The following is a 9949-nucleotide window of genomic DNA, read 5'->3' on the forward strand; positions in this document are numbered from 1 at the left end:
GCACAAGGGTCCTTCAGGGTCTCAGCCTTGCCAACGAGGACTCAGATTCTCAGGACTCTATATCCTCGGATTCAGCTTGTTCACCCGTAGGCGTTTAACCACAGCAGTCCAGCAGTGGCTCAAAATCACTACAGGAATACTAGATCAAATTTGGATAAAGAAATGCAGAGCCAGTTGTCATCAGCTTGCTGATGACAACCCACACTGATAACAACTAATCTCACCCACACTGACAGCTAATGATGACAAATAATCTTTTTTCTCTTTTTTTTGGCCCCCCGAAGGGGATTTTTTTAAAATTGCTTTTCTAATAACTACAAACAGAAAATTAGGAAAGGGAAACTACAATCTAAGGGAGAAAGTAAAGAAAACCCTCTAAAAACCCAAGAGATGGTGATCATACATACATTTGCAAAATTACTTTTAAGTTTAAACACGTTAACTTTTGTTGAAAATGATCATCTATTTAAATATTTAGAGATTCATCAACAATTTTAGTTTCATAAAAATACTGTGAAAAGATATACAATATACTTGTTCTAGATACTCCAGAGTAGATTAACAATCTATTCCCCCCCCCTTTCTGTGTCTCAATTGATAGCTTTGTTTGGGGGCAACAGCCCCCAATTTAGAGTCAGAGTCTTCTTCGGAAGATCCAGCCTCTCCTTCTTCGCTTTCTTTGGCAGCATCGGTCGCACCTTCTCCTGCTGGACTGCTATTTTTACGCAGAAACTTGATGACAACTAATCTTGAACAGTAGCCCTCTGAGTCCAGTTCATAAGGACCTGTTTAAACCACTCCAAAACATATCCCTTGGTACTTAACTCTGTCTCTAAATATCTCAATAAGATGGTGTTGTCCACAGTATCAGCGGCTGCAGAGAAATCTAATAAGAGCTACAAAGGTGCGTGGCTCCTGTCTACATTAAAACTGAGATTATGAGCTAAAGCCCCCAGTGCTGTCTCCTCCCTTTAGCTCAGTCTGAAACCAGACTGAAAAGGGTCCAGAGTAGATGTGTCACCCAGAAAGACCTGGAGTCCTGCAGCCTCTCTCATATTGCCTGAAATGCATATTAATTGCCCACATCATTCTTTGGTAGCAATGGTTTATTAAGTAATGGACAGATAAAATTTTTGAGAGGCAGAGGCAAGGCACCCTTAGTCAGTGATTGATTTATAAATGACATCAAAGACTCATTAATATGATCCTTACCTGATTTCAGCAACTCAGAAGGACAACTGTCCACAGCACAGGTGGTAGTTTTCACAGATCCCAAGATGGTACTGGGTCAAAATAATCCATAAATGCACCAGATGATAAATCTTGTCTGAACTGTATTACAACATATTGGTGGCAATCACACACACTAAATAATCCACTTTCAATGCACTCTACAACTGGATTTTTACTGTGTGAACTAGCAAAATCCAGTTTGAAAGTGGATTATTTAGTGTGTGCAACCACAACCTTAGTAATTTTTTATTGCTTATACAGCTTTCATGATTAGAGTAGGCTTCTGTTACCCTATTAAATTGCTCCACCCATATAAAATGATGGGCTTGGACTTTAGTTGTTCTGTGTCACGGTGGAATGAATCTGAGTTCCATGTGCTTCCCAAGTAGCTCTTCAAAATCAAGATAAGACCGTGTTGATTGTAACCTGCCATGTGTTTTATTTTCACTTGTGTCTTATACAGATATTGATACCAGACGTAGAGCAGCTTGTGATCTAGTGCGGGGTTTATGCAGATTTTTTGAAGGACCTGTGACAGGGATCTTCTCTGGTTATGTTAACTCTATGCTGCAAGAATATGCAAAGAATCCATCTGTCAACTGGAAACATAAAGATGCTGCTATTTACCTTGTAACATCTTTGGCCTCAAAAGCTCAGACACAAAAGGTACCATTGGTCTTGATAGGAATTACCTAGCGCTACAGAGGTTACCTGCCGTAGGCCCTAAAAACAAACAAAACCGTTGTTTAATATTAAGTGTCACTCTTCGGAGATGCTAGATTTCTGCTGTGTAACATTATTTTTCTGTGTACTTTATTTATACCCCACTTTTCTCCCCAAAGTATTCTCTCCTCCATTTTATCCTCACAACAGCTCTGTGAGGTAGGTCAGGCTGAGAGTGTGTGATTGGCCCAAGATCACCGAGTGAGCTTCCATACCAAAGTGGGGATTTGAACCTGGGTCCCCCAGATCCTGCTCTGATACCATAGCCCAGAGGTCCCCACCTTTGGAATTCTGAAACAGGGTGGTGAGCGCAACCAAAAATAAAATGGCTGCCACAGGAGGCAGAGCCGACCAGGAAAATATCAGGGAGTGGTCTCCACAGCGAATCCGATCTCCAGTGGCCAATCAGAAGCCCTGCTGGGCACCACACTGAGGACTCCTATGCTAGCCACTAGACTACACTAGCTCTTGAAATATTTATTGCTTTATCTGTATGTCATCTTAGTAATTTAATTACATATAAGTGGATATCAGGACAAAGACCGCTTTGGGGATCATCTGTTCACTAATAAAATGGGAATTTGCTCTGGGAACTTATCCTGTGGTCAGTATTCCCAAATTCCCCCTGTAAAAACACTTAATACTAAGGAATTGGTCCTGCAGAAAGTCTCTGATTTCCATCAGCATAGTGGAACTTCAGAACATCTCCTATGAGAAGCATAGTGGGGGCAGAAGACATCCAGGAATATTGTAAGGAGGAGAGTCGGGAGATCAGTTCAGATATGACCCAGCCATAGTTTAATTCAACTAACTGTGGTTAGCTTGATAGTGTGAACTCAGGACACTCCACTAAACATGGTTAGTTAGAAATGGTCACATATTAATCTGAAGTTTGTTCATTAACCACAGATGCTCCCAACTATGGTTTCACATGACTAACAAGCCAGAATGTCTGTATTTGTACTCTGGTGATGCCTTCCCAGACTAAGAGGAAAGGTAGTGAAATGAACATTAGTTGAGGCAAACCAAGATTCGAGTGATCATCTGTAAACTGAATCCTCTTTTCACAAATTAACTGCAGTTAAAGTAAAACATGATTTTGCGTAATACCTAAACCTATGTGTCCCATCCCTTTTCATGGGGAGCAACTGTTTAAATCTCATTCTAAATGAAGTTTATACTTTAGAGCTTCTGAAAGGTCAGAAAGGACAGATATATTTGTTGTTACACTTCAAATACCTAAACATTTATTTAGCACTTTGTTTAACTGCTTGGGCTATATTCTATTTTTAATTCAAAATCTCAGGGCAGAATGCATAAGAAGAAACTGTCAAGTGTGTGAGCACATCAATGGTGCCTATTTAGTTGCATTTCCACGTAACCCAATCCAGAAATCATTTTTCAAGTTATTTCAAACACTGCTCTCTTTTTCTTTGTAGCATGGAATAACACAAGCCAATGAGCTTGTAAATCTCACAGAGTTTTTTGTGAACCATATTCTACCAGATCTCAAGTCTCCTAATGGTAAGTCTAGAATTATACATGCAATCGCTCTTAAACATGAATACAAATTGATTAGGACTTCTGTAGCTCCTGCTTGCAGAAAGCCATTGTGTAACCACAGATTAAAAAACTCAGAAGTTACCAAGACTGTTTGGTTTATCTTTTGGGGAAATTTTAAGGAGATTTCTTTAAATTTTCATGAAAAATCTGGTGTTGCATGTGCTAAAGGAAGGCTGGAATTCTTCAGAATGGAAAATAGAGATAGGGATGAAGAAAAGCAAGTCATGTGTGGATGTGACATTTTACATATCACTCTGCAGTCTTAATTATCATTTAAAAATGGATCTCCACCAGTTGAAGCCCAAATGTCAGCTAACAAAACTAATGTAAAAGAAATTATAACAATTAAAGCAAGGGTGTCAAACATACAGACCATGGGCTAGAACCGGCCCATCCAGGGCTCTTATCCGGCCCACGAGGAGGAGGAGGAGATTGGATTTATTTCCCGCCCTTCACTACCCAAAGGAGTCTCAGAGCGGCTTACAAACTCCTTTCCCTTCCCCTCCCCACAACAGACACCCTGTGAGGTAGGTGGGGCTGAGAGAGCTCTGACAGCAACTGCTCTTTTTCAAGAACAGCTGTGCCAGAACTATGGCTTGCCCAAGATCATCCAGCAGGTGCAAGTGGAGGAGTGGGGAATCAAACCTGGTTCTCCCAGATTAGAGTCTGCGCACTTAACCACTATACCAAACTGGCTCTGTTCTTAGCCTGTGAAGGAAAAGGGGTCGCAGGAGGACAAAAAGCACCCCATGGAGGTTTTGAAAACAGGCTCTCTATCAGGCCTTCCCCTCAGCTCTGCCACTTGTAGGGGAAACACAAGAGGGATGAGAACTGGGGGTGGGGGGATCTGGGAGAGCCAGGCTTTTGTGAGTTCCCCAGGAAATCAATCACTTTCACTTCTAGGAATCAATAACTGGGTTCCCTGCATTCTTTATATTTATATCTCCGGTACTGGCATTACATTTTATGGCACGTGTGGCCTGGCCCAGTAAACTGACATTTATGTCAGATCTGGCCCTCATAACAAAATGAGTTTGACACCCTTGAATTAAAGCCACCCAAAATGTATATAAACTAAAGAACAAGTTGACAGTTGGATAAAGCAAAGGTCTGTACAGAATGCAACAGAAAACATCGACAATGGATTAATCTAACTGGGCGTCTCTGTCTTACCATCAGCTGGAGAGAGACTCTGTAAAGTTTATAAACTGGAATTGTGCCTTGTAGTTTATTCTTTCAAATGCTGTGCTGTGTTATTGAATTTTTATCCTGCAATACAGACAGCTGACGTAGCTAACTTTTTTTTTTTACAGTGAATGAATTTCCTGTGCTGAAAGCGGATGGTATCAAGTACATCATGATTTTCAGGAACCAAGTAAGTTGTAGTATTAGTCTGAATTCTGAAGTGTCTAACTGGAATAGTTTTATGCAACATACTATTTCATGTGTGAAGTATTCTACATGAGCTTTAAGAGATGTTCACGCCTTCGCATAACGTGTTTGTTTGGAGTGCAATATAGAGTATTTGGAAACAGAACAATTGGTTTGGATATTGTCCATCAGCTGAATGGAACTTTCCTGCCTCCTTTTCCCCACTGCGGACCACTGATCTCCACAAGATCCTGCTCTTGGGGGACAGGGGACCCTGAAGAGGGACACACAGAGGGATCTGCAGTGGGAATGGGGATCTGTGGAAATTGCCAATTTATCCTGGATTCAACCCATTATGTTAATCTGGGGGGGATTTGTTTGCTGATTCAAATACCTTAAAATCCAAGTGTTACTTGGATCACAAATAGTCTGCTGATGGGACACTGTCTTCTCTGGCGTCCAGGACATCTGTGGGAGGGCTCTGCGTGTGACTTCCACACTGAACAGCAGCTTAGGGCTTCTGCTTTCCTGCGTGTAATTTCTGCAAAACCTTACTTACTGTAACTATACTTACCTTGTAACTGACATCCAACAGCCAAGTGAATTTTACTTTGACTTGGCCCTACCATGATCTTGGTTTAATAGAAGGCACACTATCATTTTTAAAAGGTTTAAGAAAGACATGTCTATCAGTTAAAGAAGCCTATGGTCTCCTCTCTGTGTGCAGTTCTGGGCACCACACCTTAAAAAGGATATTATAGCTTTGGAAAAAGTGCAGAAAAGGGCAACTCGAATGATAAAAGGGTTGGAACACTTTCCCTATGAGGAAAGGTTAACACGCTTAGGGCTCTTTAGCTTGGAGAAAAGACGACTGAGGGGTGACATGATCGAGGTTTATAAGATTATGCATGGGAAAGAGCAGGTAAAGAAAGAGGTACTTTTCTCCCTTTCTCACAATACAAGAACTCGTGGGCACTCCATGAAACTGCAGAGCGGTCGGGTTAGAACAGATAAAAGGAAGTACTTCTTCACCCAAAGAGTGATTAACACATGGAATTCACTGCCACAGGAAGTGGTGGGTGCTACAAGCATGGACGGCTTCAAAAGGGAATTAGATAAGCATATGGAGCAGAGGTCCATCAGTGGCTATTAGCCACAAGGTATAGAGCAGAAAGTATTGTAGTTCATACATATGCGGCTCATGCACTTGAAAGACTATTTACAATGAAAGGGGCGAACAACACAACACTGTAAGTTTGTATCTGTTGTGGGGTTTTTTTTTTCTATTTGACTGCTCATTTATTTCTTCATTGCTCTAGTGAGATTACCTCTTTTTTGTTTAAAGTATTTTAATTGATCACAGCATGCACATTGAGATAGTTCTAAAATCAGGTTCCTTTCAGCTGACTGAACAATTGTCTATGTTCCAGTTCTAGAGAAGCTTTATAGTGTGTTGGCCTTCTCTGTTTCTGTTTCTTGTATCTCCCTGAAATAGAAGGCTTCTTACATTCTCTCTGGTGTCCAGTTGGCATAGACTTTCTTCTCTAGAGGGGACATGGGGGGGGGGGAAGCTGGGCAATTTGAAAATCTCTAGAGATCCTTGAACACTCTGCCTTTTCTTCTGCAGAATTACAGCTGCAGAGATGGCTCCATATGTTGAAATTCTGCTAACAAACCTTTTCAAAGCCCTGGCACTTCCGGGATCATCTGAAAATGAATATATTATGAAAGGTAAGAGGTTATATTAGGATGAAAAGGCAAACTCAGAGTACATGTGTGCATTCGAGTATACACCCACCCACCACTGTGTCCCTTCCTGCCAAATAAAACTGTTTGTTGCCCTAGGGTTGTGCAAAGGGAAAAACACAGAACAGCCTCACCTACCACCTAGTCCACCAGCAGCTGCTCAGAGCCTACCTACAAGAAGTCCATTAGCAAGGGCTGTAGAGCGTTTCCTCCTTCACTGACCACAGGCATGCCAGGTCCAGAGACCAGCATGTTCCCTTCCTTCTGGCACAGATTGTCAGAACAGCCCATTCTGCAAACTTCAGGCAATATCTCTGGATCTTTGGCCACTATCTTTTCTTATTTTTTTCTTGTGTGTGTATGTATGTTAAAAAGGAAAATTGTCAGTTAGTTGGCTATCCTTGAACTGCAAAGGGCAGAGTATGAATACATAAATTTTATTCTGCCCATATAGCCTCGGTAGGCTTGGTAGACTGAAACAACCAGCCATGTAATATTTTTTTTATTCAGTGCTCCTTAATACGCAGAGCAGTTTACAGGAAACCCCCCCCCCACACACACACACTAACCCAGTAAGGTTGTGGTGACGTTCCATTTGAACAAAAGGCAGCTGAAGCCGGGAGACAGCGAGTTGTTCTGAATGAGCTTGGAGTCACCGTAGCTAGGTGTCGTGTGGTCTAACACAGGATCACTGATTTGGTTTCCCGAGGACTGAAAGCTCTAAGGGGCCACATAGCATGTCTTCTCACTGTTGTTCTTTTAGACCTGAGCCTCAAAACCAGACGTCAGTTTGGACCTCAACAAAGAGTAAACCTCCAACGATTCCCTTTGCTTTACAAAGTTCTTACTGTAGTTGCAGCATGTTTTCTGTAAGACATAAACATGGGTGCTTGTAAAAGGACACTGCAATCCTTCCTGCCAATATTAATACAAATCTCTGAATTTCCAGCCATCATGAGAAGCTTTTCATTGCTTCAGGAAGCCATCATTCCTTATATCCCTTCTCTCATCACTCAGCTTACGCAGAAACTGCTTACTGTCAGTAAGGTAAATATATACAAATAACAGTCTTTATTAATCATATCGCCCTCTGTTTTCTTTTTGTCGGCCTGATTAGATGCTTGTTAATAGTCAGTCTGCAGACAACAAGCCTTGCTTGTAGATCTGGTGCAGTGATTACAAAACCAAGCTGGGGATTAGATTGAAAAGTATGCTTGTGTGAACAGAAGACACTTTAACTCATGCAAAAGATGAAGAGGAGTGCCATTTCCACAGACTGAATACTTGCTGTCCACCACTGTTCCCAAGAATCCCCCAAGCTCAAGGGCAGCCTTTCAGGTGACAAGGAGGTCTTCAGAAATCAAAAAAACAGGGGCAAGTCAGGAGGCAGGAAGAGGCCTTCTGCAAGTGAAGCCTCTCTGGTCTTGGGATCCAACCCAAAGAAAGAGATTAGACAAGACCCAGAAGTGCACTCAGCTAGTTTGTGTGCCCAGATGTGTTTGAACTTGTTACTTGAGAAGTAGCCCCTGCAAAAGTGGGTGTTTGTGAGGTAACAAGGGGGGGGTCTGCTTTGGTGAGGGGAAAATCATGGTTGATTCACAAACACTTGTAAGTCTTCTCTTCATATGGAAGCTATAAGCGTTAAACATACCATGGTTTAGAGTGTGAAAATGAATGCTGGCTGCTATGGGCATTTTACATGCCGCATATTCAGAATCTGACATACATCCAGCATTTGTTCTAATCTCTGATCGCTCCATGGTGTCACGGTAGAGCCAGGGAGGGTGGGTCACAAGACAAGTCCGAGGGTCAGCCGGGAGAGCAGTCAACAGAGCGTTAAACAAGTCCCAAAACACCAGACACAGCCGTAGTCAAACGTTACCAGAGGTCAGAGTCCAGAGAGCACAGCCGAGAGGGTCGTCAGATTCAAAGCTGGGAGTCAGGAGCCAGAGCAGAAGTCCAAAAACACAAGCCGAGTCCAAAAAGCTCTCCTGCAGACCATGTAGCCACATTTTGGTCTTATGAACACAAGTCCGCTTGAAACCTTGTTAAAAGGATTGTGACCTGTGCAAAAGCACTGCTATTGATGTATGCAGGAGAACTTCCTGCTGTGCTTTTTAGTATTTGTCTTGACTTCAATGACTAGTAAAGGATAACCACTTGCCTCAGACTTAATCTAGAAATCTAGATACCGATTAGTTGCTGGAGAAGTGGACATTTTGTCCAGAACACTGTGAACAGAATACTGAATGCCATTCCCCCCCCCCCCCTGCAAAAGAAGTAGCCCCTGCAAAAGTGGGTGTTTCTGAGGTAACGGGGGGGGGTCCGCTTTGGTGGGGGGAGAATCATGGTAGATTCACAAACACTTGGAAGTCCTCTCTTCATATGGAAGCTATAAGCGTTAAACATACCATGGTTTAGAGTGTGAAAATGAATGCTGGCGGGCGCCACATGTGGCTGTTTGACATTCCACTTGTGGCTCTTCTGAGTGCTGTTCTACAATGTGGCACTTGCCCCATGTTTTAAAAAAGTGGGCAAGGTGCTTGCCTTATGGGGATTGTGGTCGGCAGGTGGTCTCTGCCTTCAAACAGCCGCCGCCAGAGGAATGGAGTAAGCTGTGATACTAATGCCAGAGGTGGAAGTGCACGTAGCTCTTTTGGTTGACGGTAATTGTGAATGTGGCTCTCTACAAGCCATGGAGTGAGTACCAGTGATCTATATACCTTGATTTTAGCATGGTGTAAGGTTACTTCGTAGTTTAAGGCATATTCATGTATGAGAAGGCCCTGGTTATTCCAGGGAGGAGATAATGAGTTAGGTTACATACCAGTACTTGAAGTACTTGGCATGATTTGGGGAACTTGGGGATGCTCATGTAAGTAGTTAGCTGCCTGGTGTTCTGTGAGACAGTTTTCACATCGTCATGGTACACAAAACATCCTGTTTCTAGTTGGTACAAAATCACATCGGTGACTTTGTGCTGTTTGTTTGCTATCTTACCTTTAGAATCCAAGCAAGCCTCACTTCAATCATTACATGTTTGAATCAATTTGCTTGTCAATAAGGATAACTTGCAAAGCCAACCCCACTGCAGTTGGAAGCTTTGAAGAGGCGTTGTTCATGGTGTTCACCGAAATCCTGCAGAATGATGTGCAAGGTATGAATAAAATATTTAAGCTGCTTGGACTAAAATACACAAATTAGTTGATGGCACAAGTCAGATGCCGCAGAAAGTGCATATAGTTCAAATAACATTGGCTGGGATCCTAAGCAGTAGTACAGGAATCATGCTAAAGGTATCTCCCCCCCCCCT

At 42.4% G+C, this 9949-nt stretch overlaps 1 protein-coding gene across 1 annotated transcript in view; it reads left to right on the forward strand.

The window, feature by feature from the left end:
* Positions 1-9949, forward strand: part of CSE1L (CSE1 chromosome segregation 1-like (yeast)) — a 40114-nt gene that overhangs the window by 20672 nt on the left and 9493 nt on the right. The window contains exons 12-18 of the mRNA XM_015410911.1: positions 1697-1899; positions 3396-3480; positions 4833-4924; positions 6034-6140; positions 6518-6621; positions 7586-7683; positions 9643-9793. Coding sequence (XP_015266397.1) covers positions 1697-1899; positions 3396-3480; positions 4833-4924; positions 6034-6140; positions 6518-6621; positions 7586-7683; positions 9643-9793 — 840 coding nt within the window. The remainder of the gene's footprint in view (positions 1-1696; positions 1900-3395; positions 3481-4832; positions 4925-6033; positions 6141-6517; positions 6622-7585; positions 7684-9642; positions 9794-9949) is intronic.

This window comes from Gekko japonicus, unplaced genomic scaffold (assembly GCF_001447785.1).
Source record: "Gekko japonicus isolate JY-2015 unplaced genomic scaffold, Gekko_japonicus_V1.1 scaffold125, whole genome shotgun sequence".
Lineage (NCBI taxonomy): Eukaryota > Metazoa > Chordata > Lepidosauria > Squamata > Gekkonidae > Gekko > Gekko japonicus.